The 22,138-nt window shown below is 35.7% G+C and overlaps 2 protein-coding genes across 4 annotated transcripts; one reads left to right on the top strand and one right to left on the bottom strand.

Moving 5' to 3' along the window:
* The first annotated feature begins 18 nt into the window (after positions 1-18).
* Positions 19-13,815, top strand: LOC139967934 (cytosol aminopeptidase-like). Of its 3 annotated transcripts, none has more exons than XM_071972158.1 (14): positions 19-158; positions 1,692-1,900; positions 2,984-3,099; positions 3,325-3,379; positions 3,916-4,090; positions 4,558-4,663; positions 5,462-5,638; positions 6,700-6,855; positions 7,437-7,650; positions 8,193-8,298; positions 9,426-9,505; positions 10,096-10,208; positions 11,410-11,540; positions 12,671-13,815. In XM_071972158.1, the coding sequence occupies exons 2-14, from the start codon at positions 1,739-1,741 to the stop codon at positions 12,721-12,723; spliced, it is 1,644 nt and encodes a 547-aa protein (XP_071828259.1). In that variant the 5' UTR covers positions 19-158; positions 1,692-1,738; the 3' UTR covers positions 12,724-13,815. The 3 variants fall into 3 exon arrangements, with proteins under 3 accessions (XP_071828259.1, XP_071828258.1, XP_071828260.1); XM_071972157.1 differs by lacking the exon at positions 19-158 and adding an exon at positions 314-467; XM_071972159.1 differs by lacking the exon at positions 19-158 and adding an exon at positions 382-498.
* LOC139967937 (mediator of RNA polymerase II transcription subunit 28-like) lies at positions 13,807-21,912 on the bottom strand. Its single transcript, XM_071972162.1, has 4 exons — positions 21,684-21,912; positions 18,117-18,189; positions 16,757-16,869; positions 13,807-15,489 (listed from the first exon to the last, which is right to left on the bottom strand). The coding sequence occupies exons 1-4, from the start codon at positions 21,741-21,743 to the stop codon at positions 15,190-15,192; spliced, it is 546 nt and encodes a 181-aa protein (XP_071828263.1). The 5' UTR covers positions 21,744-21,912; the 3' UTR covers positions 13,807-15,189.
* Positions 21,913-22,138: the final 226 nt, after the last annotated feature.

The following is a 22,138-nucleotide window of genomic DNA, read 5'->3' as shown; positions in this document are numbered from 1 at the left end:
GGATAAAATCTGTGACCGAACACGGCCTACAGAATGAAAACGATACAAGAACTCTTACGATTTTGAAATGAAGAATACTCTTTAAGTACATGACCTTGCAACGGAAGAAATCGGATTTTAAAACTTTTATCTATTCGCATTCATACTTCTGTTCTGTGGTATGAATAACTCGTACAATAGAGTTCGATATAACGAAAGATTACTCTATGAATAACTGTACCTGAGCTAGCCTAGGTCAAAAGTCAATCATGTGCACGTACGGGGCACAAATTCTTGTAAACAAATATGACCGTGGTACCGCTGATCTGTGTACATACATATCAGTGCGTGGTATACCACGGGTAGTAGTAGTAGGCTAGCGTATATGATTCTAGCATTGTGATGTTACAGATACACCTCACACCTAAACTCATACTAGCAAAATAGAGTCACATTCTTGAGCTTATGTTCAAAAATGCGAATGCAAGGTATGGTAAGGCAATGACTCATTGCACTTATGTATTTTTTTGTAATACTTTTCAAAGAAAATCATCTAGGCCTAGGTTAGACCTATGCCAACGCACCACACTTCACAGTAACATCTGACACTAAGTTACTAGTACTAGTAGTAATAGTAGTACTAGGCTATTAAAGCCTAGGTACGCCTAACACAATCAAGGTTCTGTCATGACTTTGAACTGGTACATTTACGCATTGTCAAGTTATTATTTTTCGAACTTGTGAAAAACACTCTGAGGTTCAAGCTATTAACTTACTTCAAGTCTGGTTTAATTTGTTTTGCTATGTTTTAAGTTTCCATAAGTGTGTCATATTCATAAGCAAACAGCATATCGCATGGTGAGATGTGCTAATGGCACCGTGTTTGGATGATTGTGAATAGGTAGCTCACCACAAAAGCAGTTACTGGGTGCAGTTAAAAATGTAATTATATTCTCCTAGATTTGCAAAAATATGTCATGTTTGTTCAAAGACACATTTAGAGATTCAATATTAGTAAACACCAAATTGTGGTAATGGGCCTGTTTTGCATCGCTACACAATGTTTTTTTTTTTTTTTTGTAAGAAGGAGGGAAGGGAGGAGCCAGTTGTTGTTACAATATGAATGATAATGCTGTTTGAAAATCTGTTGGTCATGTAACATTTAATTAATTTAGAAAAGTTTCAATGGTTTGTAGTTTTGTAATACAGCCTGTGAACATTTTATCGATGGATAATGCTGAGCTTTATAAAATATTATTTATTACTCATTGCTGGCACCTGCTACATGTGTTTGCCAATGTATCTGTATGATTTTGACCAATTTCAGTCTATACATATGGTTATGAAATTAAAAACTTCAGCAGATACCAATGACCTGGACAAGCTACCTTAAAATCTTCCATAGCTTTCAGGTGCCTATTTCTAGCACATCATATGTCTTAAAGGTTTCAGGCACTTCAACTATGAGAGAATGACAAAATTACAATTTGTGATTCATCAGAGCTTTAAATCCTCTCCTATAATTCCACCCCCCCCCCCTCATCCATGACCTCTGCAAACATTTCATTCATTTCAGTTTTACATCTGAGTAATTTATAAAATTCTTTATTAATTTTAAGTGTTTATTTTTAATATTGCATCATACAGATATGTCACCTTTTTAAGTTGTTTTCAGTTATTATGTTTACTCATCATTTGTTCCCTTTTTGCAGAATTTTATTCATCTTAGCCAGGGAAGGTCTTCAATTGTGAAATCAAAATGGCTTGTCATCATGTGAAAGTTTTACGCTCAAGGATATTGACTCAGTTTGCACAATCGTCTGTGTTGTCGGGGAGTAAGCCTAGCTACCAAGTAAAGAAGAGTCTTCCATTTCAGCCATGTTTGCTGCAAAGCACAAACAATATACAACCAGAGCAAAGAGTAAGTGATTTAAGAGTAAGTTAATATCTAACATTCAGAGTTTAAGAAATTAAAAGGATATAAGCCAGAGGAAAATGTATTTTTGACTATTGAAAGAAGGACATTTTTATAGCACTCTGGTGAAATTTGCATTCAATTCATATGTATCATTTCCAGATAAACTACATTTGAAAGAAATTTTTCTCTTTGCACCAAATGAGACATCAATCCAAACATTTACATCATTTACTAATGATTGATAAACACTTTAATTAACATCGTTTTTCATTTATGAGATACAGGAGATTAAACATCCTGTCATAAAGCTGTCATTTTTGTCAACATACCACCTAGTGGTGAAGATTTGCTTCTCATCTGAGCTGTTTGTTGTTCATATACTTTTATTACATCAACTACTGTTCACTGGTTTCTACTGAAATCATTGTCAATACTATTACCAACCATGTTAAAATATTTAGTTTTAACAACAAGTCATGGATCTTAAGGCACTTTTTTCTCTGTTCATATTTGAAATGTGAAAGTAACACTGAATTACTGAAATCATCTTCGATACTTAATTATTATTAGTGATATTACCCCCCCCCCCCTCCAACACTACTTTAGTTTAAGATCTCATACTGAATTTTTGTTGTTGAAAATTCATGCAAGTTCTTTCTGGAACTCATTACAAACAGGATATAAATTATAGCACTGTTTCATCTATCAGAAGAAAATCAAGAAATAGCTATTTGAGAAATACTATTAATACCACATTTAACTCTTTGGCATTGCTTTTGTTTTTTATTGCTTTGTTATGTTTTGTTTTTGTTCTAAGTATATATTTTTTGGTCACTATGTATTAGTTTAACTGTGTTATACATGGTGTGACCTACTAGATAAGCCTACAAAGGATTTTGGTCACATCCTGTGGCAATGTACGTCAACATCATATTAATTAACTTGTTCCACATATGTACGTTTTGATAAAACAAATCAAATGAATGACTCACATATATACACATTAACATCATAGTCTTTACAAGTTTACAGGCCTGCATATTATAAAATAATAAGCTTTGTTAATTCTTTTTTATTACTTTAAAGGGTCTGATATTGGGCGTTTATGAACCAGAAACAGAAAATGACGACATGGAATTGTCTGAAGCAGCTGAGCATATAAACATATCTCAGTCTGGGCGTCTGTTAGAATTACTAAAGATGTAAGTTCTAAATCGACAAATTAAAGACATTTGGCCTGAGATGTCTGCCTCTTGATGTTATATAGATAATAAAAGAAACTGATTACTACAATTGTTAATTACCCATTTAAAACAGTAATTGATGCAATGTCATTCTTTTAAACATTTTACAAGTTGTATGCAAATGTAGCCCGAACTGGTCCAGAGATAATTGGTAAGAAACATGGTTTCTGATATTTTCCACAGATCTGGAGGAAACCTCAAAGCTGGCAAGGCGAGGGTGTACCATGGAATTGATGAGGTACAGTATGTTTAAGAGAGAAGTCCAGTTCATGTTGTTGAGGAGAAAGCTAGGAATCATGTTTCCTCTGACTTTTGATGCAACTTTTGAGTTTATAAGTGAGTTAGTATATATGACTCATTAATGTGTGAAGGTGAATGTGAGTTGAAAATAATCAGTATCTACTAACTTTACTAGATTGAGGCATGCCAGCTTTACAACAGAGGGAGTTAATAATATGGTTCCTAGTGTGTGTGATCTGTACTGTTCGATGATGAATCAAAGTAACACGATTGCATGTAAGAGCTCACAAGCTGCGAATATGCCTGATGAACTTGCAAACTGAAGCACTGGGTGTTTGACTAGATCATGGTTCCACTTGTACAGTTTGCAGTCTGAAGTTGATGTAAACAACTAGTCATCTGATGGACAACCTCCATAGCACATTTTGGTTGTCCGAACAGGCATTTGGTCGTCGGACGATCAGGCAACCATTACAAATTTTAACTGCTGTGAATGATGTCAATTGGAAGATTTTTTGTTTTGTTTTTGGTTAGAAGTACACCAGCATTGCTGTTGTTGGTTTGGGCAAGAAGTCTGCAGGATTTAATGAACTGGAAGGGCTGAAAGATTGCAAAGAAAATGTCAGAACTGCAGTAGCTGCTGGAGTCAGGGCTCTAAAAGATGTCAACTGTATCAGAGTAAGAGTGGATCCATGTGGAGATGCACAAGGTTCTTATATTTCCAATTTATTGATAACCATAAGTATTTGATTACAATATTGGAAATCACTTCAGAAAGCTCTCAAAATCTCCAATAAGACCGAATTTTACAGATACTATATGCTGATTCCAAAACTGTTAGATATATGCTAAAATGGTCACAATTCAGTAAAATTCACAACAAGTATTGAGAAGATCTTTGTATTGGAATGATCCTGTTTGTATACATATTCATAGCTTTGTGGGGATTTTCTTTTTATATGAAATGTTACATAGGGACAGACTCAGCAAACCAATTTTTTACAGCATAACCAAATTTGGAGATGTTTTTGTTTAATATGTACCTCTCTTTGCTTCACGTTATCGTCACCTTCATATGTCATTTACGCGATTGTTGTAGTTAGCGTAAATTTAATTGTAGCAATGAATACGTTTACAACAGTGTATTATTTCCTTCATATATTTATCCTGTCACAGCTGCCGCTGAGGGTGCTTTCTTATCTGCATTCAAATATGATGAACTAAAGAGTAACAGTAAACAAAAACCCCAGATGGATTTATCCCTGTGGATCAATACTGGAAGGTAAAGTTCCTTTTCTAAGCTTTTTATCCCCCTTTACCAATCCAGAGACAATGGGATCTGTCTGTGTATGTATGTGTGTATGCATGCATGTATATATGTATGTATGTATCTGTGTAAAAAAATGTGAAGTATTAGCAAGTTATATTCAAGCTGATTAAACTCATTAGCAGTGCTTTAGATTTGTGAGATAGTTTGTTGACCACTGACACCATTTGTGAAATTTAACTAGATTTAATAAATGAGAATCAGGCTAACATAAAAATGTAGTACAAGACTACCTGTACAAGTCCAGTCCAGACAATAGAACTAAACTTAGTTTCTAGCATAGTCAAAAACTACTAGAATGACTGGAGTGGATAGCACTGTTATTCCGTTTTTATGACCATGTTAGACTGAAGCACAGAGCACAGGTCTTGCAGTCAAGAAACCTTTGTTTGGACCTGAATTCACGCTAATATTTCTACTCCATTTCCCCTGCATCTCTCTATTCATCTTTCTGTCTGTCTGTATATCAGAGAATAATTTATTCGATATCGCATTGCAAAATGGGCAAATTGCTTTGCAAAATGGGCAAATTGCTTTGCAAAATGGGCAAATTGCTATGCAAAATAGGCAAATTGCTATTGAAGTGCAAAGATGTATATCATTTTTGTACACACAAACCATAGTCATTTGTAAGGAGACCTTCTGATTTTTTTTTTTTTAAATTTGAGCTCTAAATTTTTCCTGTGTATTGGTTTGAAAATTAAGACGTACCAGTAACAAAAAACATTTTCTGTAATTTTACCTTCACATAAGTAATGACCACAGTCACTGGATTACTGGACGCACATATGCAAAGAGCCAGAATTTTGCGAGGAAACTAATGGAAATGCCAGCTAATAAACTCACTCCCTCTGTTTACGGAGAGATGGTCTCGGAGAAACTTGTTGATGCCTGTTCTTCTGATCCGTCCAAACTGACAGTGCGTGCTCAGTGAGTTAAAGTTCATCATTCAGTTTCCCTAATTATACAGCATTCTGTTACTCAGACAGCTAACACCTGTGCCATGCCAATGTACTTTAAATCGTCTGGTGAGAATGCGAAAAGATTACATGTTATTCGGATCTCATTATTTACATTTATGTATCAATGTTGACTAATGTGGGATATAAGCAATGGTAATTGATGGAATGTACTAGGTCTTATGTTCACCTGTCTATCTACATTTCACTTTGCTCCTTTAATTATTAGCTCATAGGATCTGATAATAGCAACAAACATACAAAATTCTGGTCACTTATATCTGCTCACATTTATCGGTATAAGTCATCATGAAGAAAATGGAACTCAAACTTGGTGTCTGAATGTACCGAAAAGACTTTCCTTTTCAGACGAACCAAAAACATTTGCCTCGTTTTATATGCTTGTTGAGTAATTTGCTTATAGATTAAAAGTACTATAAACTGGGATTGATGTGCTACTTAACATTTTTTGAAATATGTCTGTCTTGTCAAACGGTATACATGATTTTTAATTAGAATCACTTTCTATTTTATGTTGTCAGAATAAGGACTGAATCAAGTTCTTTTTCACATATGAATACTAAAGCCTTTCATGCATTGCAGGGTTCAGTTGTTTCCATATTTAGTAGACATGATTAAGTATCAGTAATATGAAATAGATGATACAATGTTAATTACCATTGTAGATTGAGTTAGGACAGTTATAAATTTAAAAGGGCAGCGATCTGCAACTGAAGAAGCTTTGTTGGTTGATCCAAAGATACATAGAAACCCCGCGTTGCTTTAGTCCGACACAGTTTTTCATCTTGTTAATATGTATGTAATACTGATATCATGAAAGCAATGTATATTCTATAATATCTGTTTGTATGTGAAAGAGCTGCCTTAGATTTGGTACTGTAGATTTTGAATCATTGTAGCCATTTTAGCATATTCTCAGCTTTTGCAGGCTTTATAAAACCATTTAAATTTCCTCATTTTTGTTCTTTTTTTTTGTGATATAATTAGTCCTATTGTTTTATTTTTCCTAAGCCAACAAGACTGGATAGAGCGTCATGAGATGGGTGCTTTTCTAAGTGTCGCTAAAGGATCGAGCGAGCCTCCACTGTTCCTAGAAGTTTCCTATAAAGGTGGAGCGAGTTCTGAGAAACCTATCGTTTTAGTTGGTAAAGGTATTACCTTTGATAGGTAAGTTGATTCAGCTTAAGGTAACCATATTACACTCATTACCAGATTCAATCAAGTTACTGCAGTAACGTCCTCTTGCCTGTCTATGAAATGTTTCTTTTCCAAAAACAACACGATTAGACAGCAGTCAGCCTAAAACACTCGATAACAGTAACAGATTCAGTCCCAATTTATAAATGCAAAGTAGGCTAGACAGCCTAGGGCACCTTCGTTACAAAAGAGTGGTAGATTTAGGTGAAGAACTGATGTTTCTATGTTGTGTAAATTTACACACTTTCTCAAGATTGTGAGAAGTCTGTAACGAAAACAAACACATTCACCAAGGCTCCCGGTAAGATGTGGATATAACAGTGTACAAAGTTTGTGGTCTGTTACAGAAGCAAACACATTCAACGAAGCATCTGGCAACAAATAAATGTATTTGTGAGACACGATGGATAATCCTTTATAAGCATTTGCATTTTCACCAAGGTTAAGAATTTAGGGCATTTTCTTTACAACAAAGGGTTGCCAAGATGAATACCTCTGAAATCTTAAAAATTAAGATATGAATTCATTTTATTTTACTCTTCGTTCAATAGTGGTGGAATTTCTATCAAGCCATCCCAGGGGATGGATCTTATGAGGGCAGATATGGGTGGTGCAGCTAATGTTGCTGGTGCTCTGTGGGCTGCATTGACCCTGCAGCTACCTGTCAATGTGGTTGGACTTGTTCCTCTTTGTGAAAATATGCCTAGTGGTGTGGCTAATAAACCCGGTGATGTGGTGACAGCAATGAATGGCAAAACAATTCAGGTATATGCCTAAATGTTATGTTTATTACTAGATGCTTTGTTTATTCATTTATGTTCAGTGCATGGCCGTAACTGGCTGTGTTCTTATTTGGAAGTAATTTTTTGCCAGTGGAGCTGTTTGGAGATTTAGAGTATCAGGAAATATAGCAAAGGAATGTGGGGGTGAAGGGAGGGGGGGGGTGGGGTGGGAAGGAGGGGGAAAAGAAAGATGTTCATTGAAAATAAACTTTATAGACCAAATTTACTTACATGACCCTAAGTTGAAAAAAATTCTCCCAATTTTCCATTTCTGATGTGGGTGCATTATGCAAATTAACCTAACCTTTTCTCCCACCCCTCTCCTCATCTTCGGCCATACCACTCACATACCTTACCTATGTTTATGCTATTTCATGCCTGGTCCTTCAATAGAGAAAGTGAGATATTTTTTTTTTATGGAGAGGCCATCAGCTCTTTATGGAAGTGATATCAATCTAATTACAAGAGCAAAGGAAAGCAAGGATGACATTTCCCAACAATTGTATTTTTTGTTTGCCTTTCAAGGTTGATAATACTGATGCAGAGGGTCGATTAATACTGGCAGATGCTATTTGCTATGCTTGTAGAACTTACCAACCAGAGGTCCTTATTGATCTTGCAACACTGACAGGTCAGTCTTTATACATCATAATTATGGAGAATATTAGATTGATTCTCTCCAAATAATCTCTTTCAATTTTTCTTTGATTTAATTTTATTATGAGTTCAGTAGTTAAAATTGACTGTTTGCTGTTTAACATCAATATTTCTAGTATATTTTATATAAAGCCTTTTATATCCATTGTATCATCCTTTACACAATTTGTCCTCTTATTTATCAACCCTTACACTTTACACTTTTGGCTGTTGAAAGGTTCATTTGTGGTGAAAGTTTCCATGGCTTGTTGACATAATATTCGGTTTTCTTTCATTTGTTCTTGATAATTCATATAAAGAAAATCAATCCAGCGAAATACATATTTTTACATGTAGGCAGAGCAAAACAATAAAAAGGAAGATTCAAAAAAGGGGATTCAAATGTGCTAATATAAAAATAAAATTATACCAAGGTAGCCAATACTTTTCCCAGTTACATTCCAACATACTTCTTAGAAAATACATATTTTTTGTAAAAGCAAAATAATCTTTCAAGTAATCCATAGCTCCATTTCCTGATGAGAGTCCCTTTACTTTCTCACAGTTGAAATATAAACAATTTCACCAAGATATTAAGATTAGATTCAATCGACGTGCAAAATCACCACCAAACATCACAACAGAAGTATCAGGTCAAGCAGAATCCCTTTTTTTGGGGGCGAAAATATTTTGTAAATCATGAATAAACTGAATTTGCTTAGTACAATATTTAATTTCTACCTTATCGTGTGCTTCAGATATCTTTCTCCAGAGTATTGTATCAACATGGAAGTCCTGATATGCATTTTGGAATAGTTTATTGGGTATTTTGTCGCAAACAGGGAACAATAGCATTTTGTAAGAGAAAGTCTAACTGCCTTCACAAAATTTGAACACTAAAATTATTACCTGCTACATACATAAAAAAAGATATTTTAATAATGACATTGGTTGAAGCTAACCTAGTAACAGCTTGGGATTGTTACAAATTGTCTGCATTTTTATTACACCGCATTTGTTATTTGTAATACTTTTTATTTTAGTTTAATTTTCAGACGGAATGTTCTTGAATATTTCTGGTTTATTTTATAATTATTATTATTATTATTTTTTTGTAACCAGGAGCAATTGACGTTGCCTTAGGTTCTGGTGCTACGGGTGTCTTCTCTAACAATAACAATCTGTCCAAAGCACTTGGTGCCGTAAGTCTACCTTGATAATTTACTTGTTGCAAATAACTAGAGGTAATGATTAAAACATTACATACCTGAAAGAGATACAATATTGTGTTCCTATGAACTTCAGTGTCGTATAAATTCCAAGGTTACCAGTGTGCTGGTGAATTAAATGCTTTGCGTTGTAGAGGCATGTTGCCATTCTTTAAGGTTACCCTTAAAACACAATTTACTCAGAATTTAGTTACTCTAACCATCCGTATATGTTATTGGACTATTTTACGATGTATCACACGTTTGATCACCAATATTCATTTTTTCCACGGTGATTTACTCATGCAGTGATGTATTATTCATTTTTAAGAGCAAGTACATAGTTACAGCTGTTCAAATATTAACACTATGTTACACAGAAAAGGTATTTAGCATTTTGTTATCAAGCTTATGTTTGAATTGATCATCTCCGGTCAATCAAAACATTTAGATGCAACTTTGCAATTTCCTAATAACTACCTAGGAGAGTTATGTCAGGAAAAAGGAATGAATGGGGGAATTTTAAACATTAGCTTTGTTATTTTTATCTGATGGTTTTCTTACATATCTTTGTATTTATCCAGTGTGGAGTTGAGACCGGAGATCGTCTATGGAGGATGCCATTGTTTCACCATTTCAGTAAACAGGTCACTGAAAGTCAGCTAGCTGACCTGAACAACATTGGAAAATATGCAAGGTACATGGCAGGATATTTATTTCATGTATTTATTGTATTGTTACACTTTCCTCTGTGAGTAGCGCCGGCCAGCCGATTCAGGGTTCTTGGCCTAAGATGTAGTATTGTAATTGGCCAGAGAATGAAGATGTACACAAAATAAATCCAGAGAGGTGATGGGATTTTAACAGCGATATATTGAAAAGAACTTCTTACAGTAAGGTTAAGTGTGTTGTACTGGATATGTGGTACAAACTTGAGGCTATGTGGCCCTGAAGCCTACCATCAAGAGTGTTTTGTCCAACAGCAACCAGAGTAGACTGGTCTGTCCCTCCCAGGTAATGCATTTTATATCAATCCCTTAACAATAAGTGGAAATACCACATGTTTACTAATGATGAATTTTACCCTACAACTTAGCTTAAGACATAATACACAAATACTACAGTGCATTCCTACCATCCCCAAACAATTGTACTCCTTTACAGGGATGAATGTGATCACAAGAGTATCCCTAGAAAATATCACATGTGTTACATCACAATCCCAGGATAAGCCTGATACCACATGCCGACCCATAGAAGCAGCCCCAAAAGCCATAATCTGCCAACAATTACAACTGGTTTACTTAATGCCAGGAGATATAACTCCTATATAATTCCAAGGGGATTTAAACTACCACAATGGTTCCACAGAAATCCCATTGCTCCACAACTTTACAGTAACAGCATTACAGTATTAATAGAATACAGTGCAAGTGAAGTGTAGCTAGTAAATCTACCCTACAACTCCCTCTCCATACTACTTCATGTGTAAATGTCATTACGATATGGAAGCAGGGTGATGTCCGTTCTACTGAAGATTCCTGTCTTTGTAATTGCATTTGAAATTTTCTGTTCATTTTTTTTTTAATGCTTACTTCAAGCCATTGAAATCCTTTTTATATTATTTGAAATATTTATATTTTTCATATTTTATTGATGAAGTTGCAGACAAAAAATGACTTAACATCAGTTTGTAAATAATATGCATTGATGGTTGATGTAGAGTTGTAAGAAAGGAATTCAAATTTTAAATATATTTTCATCTACTTTATAAAAATGGAGTGAAGGGGAGGGACAAGACAGGGTTTCACATATTTTGCTAGTGTAATGTATACATTCCAGTATCTCTCATAATCCCAGTTATCCATGTTGACTTTGATGTTACCTTCGTTCATCAGATCGGGTGGTGCTTGTACTGCTGCTGCTTTCTTACGTGAGTTTGTAACCTGCCCTCTGTGGGCTCATCTAGATATTGCTGGCGTGATGCAGAATAAAGATGAGGTACCTTACCTCGGTAAAGGAATGTCAGGTGAGAGATTATATAAGTTGGACAATTTCAGAGTTATTATAGAGAGATTTTATAAAGTTGGACAAAAAGGAATCTCGGGGAAGAGAGATGGGAAGAAGAATGCAGCTAAGTGACAAATAATTTATTCCTAACTTTTACTAATTGTAATGGGCTACAAGTAGTTAATACTAGTAGTGAATTTTTCCAATGATATGAGCTTGACAGCTGTACGATATATGTTTTGCATGTGACATGAAATATTATAGAACTTAGTAAAAAAGTAGTAGACGATGGTAACCACACAGCTGGGTCGATTATTTCTACGCTGTACTTTCATGTCCTTGTTACAAAGCACTCGTGTACTGACAGTGTGAGCAATATGAATGTCATATTTCTATCAAAAGTTAGGAACTGTTGATACTGTCAGTGTGAGTACTGTGAAGCATGCAATGGTAGGACAGTATAGCATGGTATCAGCATGAGGAAATTTTCCCAACAGACTGTGGTAACAATTGATCTCATGATTATTCATGATGGGCGGGACTATATGTTACGTTGATAAAACAGTGCTATAGTTGAGTGTGTAGATGCTGAAGCAAAGCAAGAATAACTTCAATGTAACATGGGCTCAAATCAGTGCAGGATTATTCGATAGCTTGACGAGGCAAGTGTCTATGTATGGGTCAAAGGTCATGGGCCTCAGTGAACACATCTAGGCAACACATATCAACTTCCTATTTTCAGGTTGCACCTGCAAGTCTTAATAAGGGTTGGGGGGAGAGGGGGGGGGAGAAGGGGATAATCGTAAAATTTGCCATAGCGCCCAGAGGATGTTTATCGTCACGAGCGACCTATAGTTTGCCTATCTGAAAAGATCTCTCAAATTGAACAAGACATCCAATATGGGCTAAAATCGTTTTTATAGCTTGATTCCAAACGTTTGAACAATGTTTAAACTTCAAGCAGTTTGACTTTTCTAAGGTGCACATGTGATTCACAGTTTGATATAACTAACTTACAGAGCAATTCTTATCGTTGTTGCTTGTGTGCTTGGCAGTCTCCTTAGTAATCTTTCTGGCCGTTTTTCTTGACTGTAAAAATTGCAATAACTCTATGAATTCAAAGGTACCTCTTTTCTACTATCTTTTCAGGTCGTCCTGTGAGGACTCTAGTTGAATTTATGCGTCGGCATGCGACACCATGAGCGAGGACCTTCCAAAGTTTACTGTTACAATGCTGATCTGCAGCATCTGGATGGCCATTCTCAATGTAGTTTAACTTGCCAAATATGTTTAGAACATTGCTATAGCTTCAGCAAGAAAAGAAATAGTATCCAATGCTACCAGAGGTACTGATCAAAATTAATGAATCAGTACTGATCAAAATTAATACTGATCAAAATTAATGATATAATATAACAGCCCAGCGAATGAATTGAAAGTGACATTGTGTATTACTAACAGAACAGTGGATAGAAGTACAATTGTACCTCTTGGTCTTCAATAAGGTGTTATCTCAGAAGGGAAAGGTCTTAACTCCAAAAGATCCAACCATGGAAAGTGCTGTGTAGGAGGCAGGTCAAAATGACAGGTTTAGAAAGATACAAATATTTTTGTGTTGTTAAGATATATACCAACCCCTTAAGATTGATTAGAATTGTAACAATGATATTGCAGCCTTTGTTCCCCTCTCCTCTCTGTAGGTGGGGAAATATTTTCCCCCTTCTAAACAGATTGACATCGATAACATATCAATCAATGTTCGCAGAATGAAAGGATAGACTCACATGGGTTAATATCTAGACATATTGCAGAAACTGACAAAATGCTTTCTTCGGAATTCATCAAAAATTTGGAATACATCAGTTGACAATTACATCACACGTGACCATGCTCAAACTTGTAAGACGGATACACCAAAGCCCTCCTTCAAGTATATCAATGCAATGTGTCATTTCTAGTCATTATTGCAGTAATTTCATTTTATTTTGTGAAATTAGAGTGACATTTGGTTTGACTTTCAAGAATCATGAGTAGCAAAAGGCTTGGACAGGGCTAAATAATAGCCTGTTGAGGTACTACAGATTTTGCCTGTATTCTTATGGATATTTTAGTGAGAGACAGCAGATGACATGATGTGGACCCCATGGGAGTAGGTAGGGAACTTGTGTGGGTGGGAGGATGTCTGTTAATACTTTGAGAGAAAAAATCATCATTCTTGCGTACAATCTGTAAATTTCTGATTATGGATGTAAAGCAAGAAAGAAGAGATGTTTAATACAACTGGATAAATTGTACATGTTTTTATTTCATCTTTGTGTTATTTGAAAATAACGTAGTTATAATGACTTTATCAATGTATTTATTGTAGCAACTTGTGAAACCTTTGCCTCAGGTCATTAGCTGTCTTGTATTAACTCTTTGTGGAAGCATCCCTAAATATTACCCCAGCTTTTGTAAACAATAAAGAGAAAAATACTTCAGAAATGAAAAGAAATTTACCCCCTGAAATTCCACTAATCTAAGATGTGGGGTGCACATACAGGATTTCAAAGATGGAGGAGGGGGAGGGGATTAAAATTTCCGACTGACTCAGGTAGGGGCATGAACCTTTATAGACAGGCTGTAGATAGATCCAAAATTTTACGAGGAGTTACAGTAGGTAGTGGGGTTGTTGAATATGACTCCCTTGCAGGGTGTTTGGAGTCCGCCCCCCCCCCCCTAAATTCAAAGTTTAGAGATCAAATGATTAATTCTGAGGCTTATTTAGACAATATATTAGGTCTAAATGCAATGGGATGTGCTGATAAGTTTTTTATGAGTTTGAAAGGGTCCCCAGACTGACTGTTATTTCCCACGAGTAAATGTTTTTCCCGGACAGATGCTCATGCCCCCCCCCCTCACTTTACACATGCGTATGAATCTTAGGATGTAAACTTAGACCATAACAGATCTAGTAAAATAACACATGATAACAGCTAACTTTTACATATTGTCAGAGGGTTTACCAGCAGGCTGAAATGTTAAAATTTCTCACAGTTCAATGCCTGTACTTCCTGGTAATTTTGTAAGCTTTCATTCTCTGGTAACCATGGAAATAATTTTGCACTCCAGTCAACTTCTGTGCTGTGATAAACAAACGTCTAACCCATATGTTACACGTCAGACAAATAAGTTTTTCAATGTAGCATGGTGATGCAAATATCATAACGTTTGTTCTACTAATGACAGTCGTTGCAGATAATTACAATGACGACTCATCCAGATAAGACTGGTAGTTAAGTTCAAGTAGTGCTCGAAACAAGCACATATGCTCTACATATGAGCAAGCACATATATGCTCTACACATGAGCAAACATATATGCTCTACACATAAACTTGTTAACTATTTTAGCAACAGTACTACAAATTATTTCTAAACAAATGTACCCATCATAATTTCAGCCCTTAGCCTGAAAGCATCCTCACAATGTCGTGCAACCTTGAGTACCACAGAGGTCGTGACCCTATCTTTTCATCTGCTGTCATGAATGCGCTTTTCAGTTTGGCATAAGAATCACAAACCTCTCCAGGTACTCTAGTTCCTCTCTTCTACTGAGACGACCGACACCAGCAAACTGATACTCCCTGAGAAGCGAAAAAACCCTGGCAAGTCTGAACTCCATCCTTGTCATCTCCTTTCAAAGGATGCGGAAAGACTTGACGTTGCTTTTTCTAGATGGGCTAATGGACTATTAAGAGGAGCACCGGATGATCCAGCCCTCGGAGAAGCTTTGCCTGAATAACCAGCAGAGGGAGAATGCATTCCGACCTGTGGAGTGTGTCGAGCTTGGCTCTGAAGATGGCTGACTCCACCAGGTGGAGTCTGCGGTGCCAAAGACAGTGTCTGGATCCATCGGTCAACTTTTGCCTGGTGCTTCTGAATCAAGGCATCTTTCCTTGCAAGTTCTGACTTCAGTTCTTCAATATCCTAAAAAAAGTGAAAAATGATATTACTGTTATAATCATCAAGATTATGATTAAAGAAAATGAAGCTCAGAGAACATTGGATATCTGCCTAGAAACAATAGGCTATATTGTTTTATTCAGTACAGGATGCATGAATTTAGATTACTTTGATATCTCGAAATGTGCCATGGATTCATGACCATGAATTGTTTATACTATGGAGATCATTATCAATCACATTGTAAAACAGCACATCTCTGTTGTGAATCCAAGAAATATCCAGATGATGTAACAATCACAGTTGTTGATTATTGTAAGCAAACAATTTCTACGTGCCACATCGACACTTATAATATATTCTTGACGTCAATAACAGACCAGTCACAGAGTTAAACTGAGAGATTACAACTGTAGTCACTGATTAATTCAAGGAAAACTTGCTTCAAATTTTAATCTTGAATGAATATGTTGTGTTACCTTGAGGTGTCCTTATAATGTAAGTGGACTGTACATTAAGGAACCTTTTTTCACTTTGGTCTGTGATTGTGCCAAAATTATAGAGTAAATGCCAAATGAACATAAATGATCCTCTTAATGGTTTTTATTTAACTTTAAATGTTCAGCTTGTTGTCCACACACTTTTCATAGCAAGATAAAATGCATTAACACCAAAACCCGTAAATTTCAAAGTTTCCAATAATTAATATTGCTCTCTTTGAAATGAAACTTTGCTTGTCAAGCACATGACCTACATTGGTATGGGTGTAAAAGTTTCAAACAGCCTCAAAATATTAATGAAAATCATTTCAATAGCTGATTTAATTCTTTGGAGCCATTTTGGGGCAAATTAGAACAAGTTCATAACATTTCCCAGATAATTGTAATCAGTGACCTTGTATGCTATGGTTTTAAATTCTCTGCTGAATGTGAGCAGCAGAAATTTCTGTCTTTTCTTATATGCAATTCAGTGGATTTTGCCAAGATCTATTGCGAAATTTTGAATGACATTTTCGTTATTCATACCGTAGGTTTATAAAGAGAGTGTTCTGCCACTTACACACATGTCACAATGTACCTAGTCTTCATGGTATAACTTTCATACAATGGTTGGCGAATGTGAGGTTAAATCTAAAATATGATTTCATACCACACCAATATAGGTAAAACTGGTATTCATCACCACCGCTAGTAAACAGGAACCAACTTTTGTTTTAAAAATAGTTAAACTTAAAATATGATTGGGACTACAATAAATCTACCATTACTGAATACTTTTGGGATTAACTTACCTCTTTGATGGCTTCTTCAGGCCTAGCGATGGAAAACATCATTTGCTTCTGTAGGAAGTACCCCTCTAGCTGCTTAGCAGAATCCAGGAAGTGTTGAATTGCTTGGCTGACATCTAGAAAAGATTGAAAGTTTTGCTAACCTTACAATGCAAATTAACTGTCACTCACATGGACATGTAGACACTAAACTTTACATAAATTCATACAAATTACATAATGTTAGCAAAACATATACGAAATCATATATTCACCACAACACAGTATGCCAAAAGCACTTGGACTAGGCACCTTGGGTGGTAGATTTTTTCAACTCTTCAACTAATGTTTCAACTAATTTGTTTCAATATCGGCCGATATCCACACAATCACTCTGCTCTAATTCTAATTCCTCGCATGCCTAGGTTTAAAACACAGACTTATGGCTCAAGAACGTTCTCATATCATGCTCCTTACTTGTGGAACTCACTTACAGAACATGTTAAAATGTGCAAGACTGTGAATGGTTTCAAATCGGTTCTCAAAACATATCTTTCTACTAAAACATACATGTTGTAACTATTGTTAAGCGCCATAAGAATTATTTCATAGTTTGTTTGGCGCTATATAAATATGATGTATTATTATTGTTTGAATGAGTAGCAATGTCATTTGACAGGTCTAGAGGGTGTACACTGTACAGTGATAAAAAGGTTACAATTTCAATCCATGGTAGCCTAGGCACAGCAGAGTGAGAGTGCAGAGGACATTCATACCTGTACAGGACTTGAGTCAGAACATATTAAACTATACAATCCTCATTCTAGTTTTTCGTTTCATTAAAACTGGTACCCCAACCTACTGTACCTTAATGTTCTCTTACATCAGCAAGCTAAATGTAGATCAATCCGCTCCTAATATAAATTTCAGGTTCCAATGTCACTTACAAGATCTTTCGGTGACTGTAGCTTTCTAAATGCTGCACCACTTTTATGGAATTCCCTCCCGGTTGAAATTAGGTCTTAAGATTCTATTATTTAATTCAAGCGCTGTCTTAAAACTTTTCTTTTCTCTCAACTCTATTAGTTTTTTACAGTCAGCACCCTCATTTTTTGGAGTCTGCGCTTCATAAGACTAGTTATTAGTTATAATTGTTATAGTCAAAATATTAAACTGATGTTCCTCTGTCTTGCTGTTAAAACTTTATGCCTAGCCTCTTTTTAAATTTTACTGTAGCATTGTGCTAAAAACATCAGAACTAAAAGTATATTCAGACTTGGCATCTGCAGTTAAATTCTATGAGTATTGCTAGTAGAGCAGATACATGTTTGTCACAGTATATGTGAATTTAGTGACAATGCAAAGTTAAATTGAACCAGCATACCTGCTTTGGACTCTTCTTGGTCTGTTCCTTGTAAGTTGACATTGTCCTGAGATACAAGAGCAGCATAGCATCCCTTGCATTAAAAAAAACAGAAAAGGTAATCAGTATTTAGCAAAGTACACAAGCATCAAGGGTGGGCTGGGTAACTGTTAAAATATAGTTAAATAATGAGTACTGTATTTGGTTTTAATTTTCATGAAGGCATGGCATAGGGTATCTAGAAACTGTCAAGTTAGTCAAATGAAAAAGGACTATTCATTTGGGGTGTGGGGAGAGGTCTGTGATAGTTTGTAGTAGTGTTTGCACGGGTTATCCGGGGTACCCGGGTACCCGCCTGACGCGATACTACCCGGGTCCTAATTTATTACCCGAATCCTACGCAAAGTGTGATTGAAAAAAAAAAAAATCGACGGTTAGGCAGATTTCCCATTGACTTAGTGTGGTGTTAGGCTACCATGTGGTCGAAGATAACAGCAATAACGAAGGTATTCCATGGATATCTTATAACTGCGTCACAATTTCAGCGGTATAGGCTAGATTTCTCCAATTGACTTAGTGTGGTGTTAGGCAACCATGTGGTCGAACGTAACAGCAATAATGAAAATATCCATGGATATCTTATAACTGCGTCACAATTTCAGCAAATAAACAGATGGTTAGGCCTAGCTAGATTTCTAATTGACTTAGTGTGGTGTTAGGCTACCATGTGGAAGAAATTATTATTTATTCATTTGTTTATTTCATGGAAGGAAAGGCTGACAAGGAATTTTACGAGATGTTTACGGATTTTGGACGGGATAACTAAAAAATAATAATCGCAAGTGGCTGTTTACTTATCGTTTATTCCAAATGCGATCAAATTGCGCGAATTGCGCAATCTCGCGGCTAATGCGAACCCTGGGCCTGCATAGTAGTAACAACTGTTTAAGAGCTAAATTGGATATTTATATGGTGTGATCAATAGACGTGGAGAGCATGCATAAGCATCGATGGAAAATGCGATGTTAGTAGTAATGTTAATTATATGAAGTTATTAACAAGTTAATGAAGGAAACAATAGCAAATAGAAATTATTGAGGAAGGTCATATACCTTATCTTACACCTACGTGTTTGAACATGAAAACATTGTCAGTAGAGAATATGATTCATTTATGATAGCATCCAATATGTCATTTCTTGAAAATCGTGATACACGAGGGTAAACAAATTTTTCCGGGTACCCGGATACCCGACGGGTAACGACTCTTGGGTACCCGGTTACCGATTTTTGGACCCGTGTAAACACTAGTTTGTAGATAGTCTGTGACATAGTTGTTGCACATTGATAAATAATGCTTTGTTTACCTTAAAAATTTACGGCTAATTTTATACTCCACAATTGGATGCATTCATAATGTGAATGTACCATAGGTATTGGTATTTTATAAACTTCACATACCCTCTAAATAAACTAGTAACCCTATCCAATCCATGGTCAAATCAATTCAATGGACTGAAAAAAACAAAACATTATTTGTCAGTGTGCAACTACGACATCACACCTGTTTGCTTCAAATTCACTTTTGGTAGAATATTAGATAACTTCAACTGTCAAGGAAAAACGGTACATATGAATGGAATGCAAATTTTACCAGAATACTTAGATTATGTTACTCTGTAACATATCAAACAAAATTTTGATCTGGAATGTTCTTTTAAAGTTAGCTTCAAATTCACTTTTGGTAGAATATTAGATAACTTCAACTGTCAAGAAAAAACGGTACATATGAATGGAATGCAAATTTTACCAGAATACTTAGATTATGTTACTCTCTAACATATCAAAACAAAATTTTGATCTGGAATGTTCTTTTAAAGTTAGCTATGGAATAAAATAAGACTAAGACTAGTAATCTTGAGCTAAGTTAGACTAGTCTAAAGCTATTTTGTATAAATATTTTTAAATGATGAACTGGATAGGCATTATTATTTTAAGTTTTATTTGCATGTTGTGGTTGGACAAATGGCACTACTACTAACTGAAACTTAAGCATTGTAATTTAAACACTAGTTAGTTGTACTACTAGTAGCATGGTGGGCTCATAGTTGATGCGCTTAAGGATTTGATCAACGATGTCTATCAAGGAAAAATCCAAATCACTCAACTGTATGCATTTTTTGTATGTATAGTTCCTCAGAAATCCAATGATTCCAAAATATTTATTGTTTTGTGCTTACACAACGTACAATTGAGCAGAATTTGACCACAAAATGTCTGCCCTGTTCTTTCATACCCCTAAATTGACACATTTGAGCAGAATTTGTCCACAAAATGTCTGCCGTGTCAAGTTCTTTCATACCCCTAAATTGACACATTCGTCGATAAGCTAACTGTAGTGTAGGCCTTAGTATACATCCGTCGACTTTTGATGCTGTTTGCTATGCTCTGAGCCTCTAACTCTAAACTCACCCAGAGAGTAGTGGTATCATATTGAGGTAATGTTGGTTATTTTTAGGGTGTAAGATTTCTAAATGCCAAAAAAAGTGCAAATCTGGGGGGAGGGTGTTAAAAAAACTAAAAAAACACAATTTGGTAGGCAAATATAGCTGATATGGATTCAAACTCATGCTTGACTGCACAAAGTTTAGGTTGACGGCTGTATCGTTGCTAGTAATATTTGAAGGTGCGTAAATTACGAAGGTGCGTCAATAATGAAGCCTTTACTATTACTTATTACTACTATTAATTAGGCCTAACCAAGGCCTTCAGATGTCAGTAGTACTAGTAGTAGTATAGTAAAGGCTTCGTAATTGACGCACCCCCGTAATTGACGCACCTTCAATTATTACTAGCAAGGATACTGAAGGCCACCTAAACTTTTTGCAGTCAAGCAGAATTACATATTTTATGAGTTTGAATCCATTTCAGCTATTTGCTGACCAAATTGTGGTATTTTTTAAGCTTTTAACACCCTCCCCCCAGTTTTACACATTTTTTGGACATTTGGAAATCTTACTCACTAAAAATAACCAAAATTACTACAAAATGATACCACTTCTCTCTGGGACCTGACCTGTCTAAGCTTAGAGGTTCAGAGCACAGCAAACGGCATCCAAAGTCAATGGATGTATACTTAGGCCTACAATACAGTTAGCTTATCGACGCATGTGTCAATTTAGGGGTATGAAAGAACTTGACACAGCAGACATTTTGTGGTCAAATTCTTCTCAATTGTACGTTGCGTAAGCACAGAACAATAAATATTTTGAGATCATTACATTTCTAAGGAACTACACATATGAAAAGTGCATGCAGTTGAGTGATTTTGATTTTATGTTGACCGACATCGTCAATCCAATCCTTAAGTGCGTCAATTATGAGCCCACCATGCTACTACTACTAGCAGTAGCACACAAAATATGCGTGAGAAACCTTTTCACCTTATCGCTAGAGTACATGAATGGGTTACGCGAAAAACAAAATAGCACGCTTGGCACTTCTTCTGTGATATATACATAACACATGTCTTCCTTAGCATACTTGATTCATTATATACATGTTTCATGTCATGGATTTAAAAACTCACTTTGAATGCGTTTTCTAGTTCGTCAACAAGATGTTTCTCATTTCCAGAAGTGGCTGCCATGTTTATTGTTCTCGATGATGAGTAACCAGTGTGATCAAATCAAAGACGCTACACTCACTGCTCTGTACACTAACGTTAGTGTACAGATCAGTAGCTAAACTATCTTGCTAGATGCTTCGAATTTTGGATGCTATCATAGTACAAGTCTTTCAGAGAAAGAACATGCATATGTATTTAATACTTTACCAACTTTTTTTTCTCTCGAAGGGACGTAAAACAAAAACTCTCATTCTTATATATGCTTTTCTGTTGTTAATGTTAGCCAAAATAGTTTCTTTGCCAACTTGTTTTCGTAGAGGACAAAGGTCACATCAAAGATGATCACATGAAAAAAGTCAATGCCGATGGAAAGGTTTGCCCACGGCAGCAGAAACCAAAAATGTCAGTTTGTCGTC

The sequence above is a fragment of the Apostichopus japonicus genome, chromosome 5 (assembly GCF_037975245.1).
Source record: "Apostichopus japonicus isolate 1M-3 chromosome 5, ASM3797524v1, whole genome shotgun sequence".
Taxonomy (NCBI): domain Eukaryota; kingdom Metazoa; phylum Echinodermata; class Holothuroidea; order Aspidochirotida; family Stichopodidae; genus Apostichopus; species Apostichopus japonicus.
Note: the sequence above shows the minus strand (reverse complement) of the source record. Positions and strands in the feature narration are given on the sequence as shown.

What these genes read in the sequence shown, in the direction of transcription:
- LOC139967934 (XM_071972158.1), top strand. Translation starts at nt 1,739, where the DNA reads ATGGCTTGTCATCATGTGAAAGTTTTACGCTCAAGGATATTGACTCAG. An exon ending in AACATTGGAAAATATGCAAG is followed by an intron (nt 10,209 to 11,409) that starts GTACATGGCAGG and finishes TTCGTTCATCAG; the next exon opens with ATCGGGTGGTGCTTGTACTG. An exon ending in CCTCGGTAAAGGAATGTCAG is followed by an intron (nt 11,541 to 12,670) that starts GTGAGAGATTAT and finishes CTATCTTTTCAG; the next exon opens with GTCGTCCTGTGAGGACTCTA.
- LOC139967937 (XM_071972162.1), bottom strand. Translation starts at nt 21,743, where the DNA reads ATGGCAGCCACTTCTGGAAATGAGAAACATCTTGTTGACGAACTAGAA. An exon ending in AACTAGAAAACGCATTCAAA is followed by an intron (nt 18,190 to 21,683) that starts GTGAGTTTTTAA and finishes TTTTAATGCAAG; the next exon opens with GGATGCTATGCTGCTCTTGT. An exon ending in CTGAAGAAGCCATCAAAGAG is followed by an intron (nt 15,490 to 16,756) that starts GTAAGTTAATCC and finishes CACTTTTTTTAG; the next exon opens with GATATTGAAGAACTGAAGTC.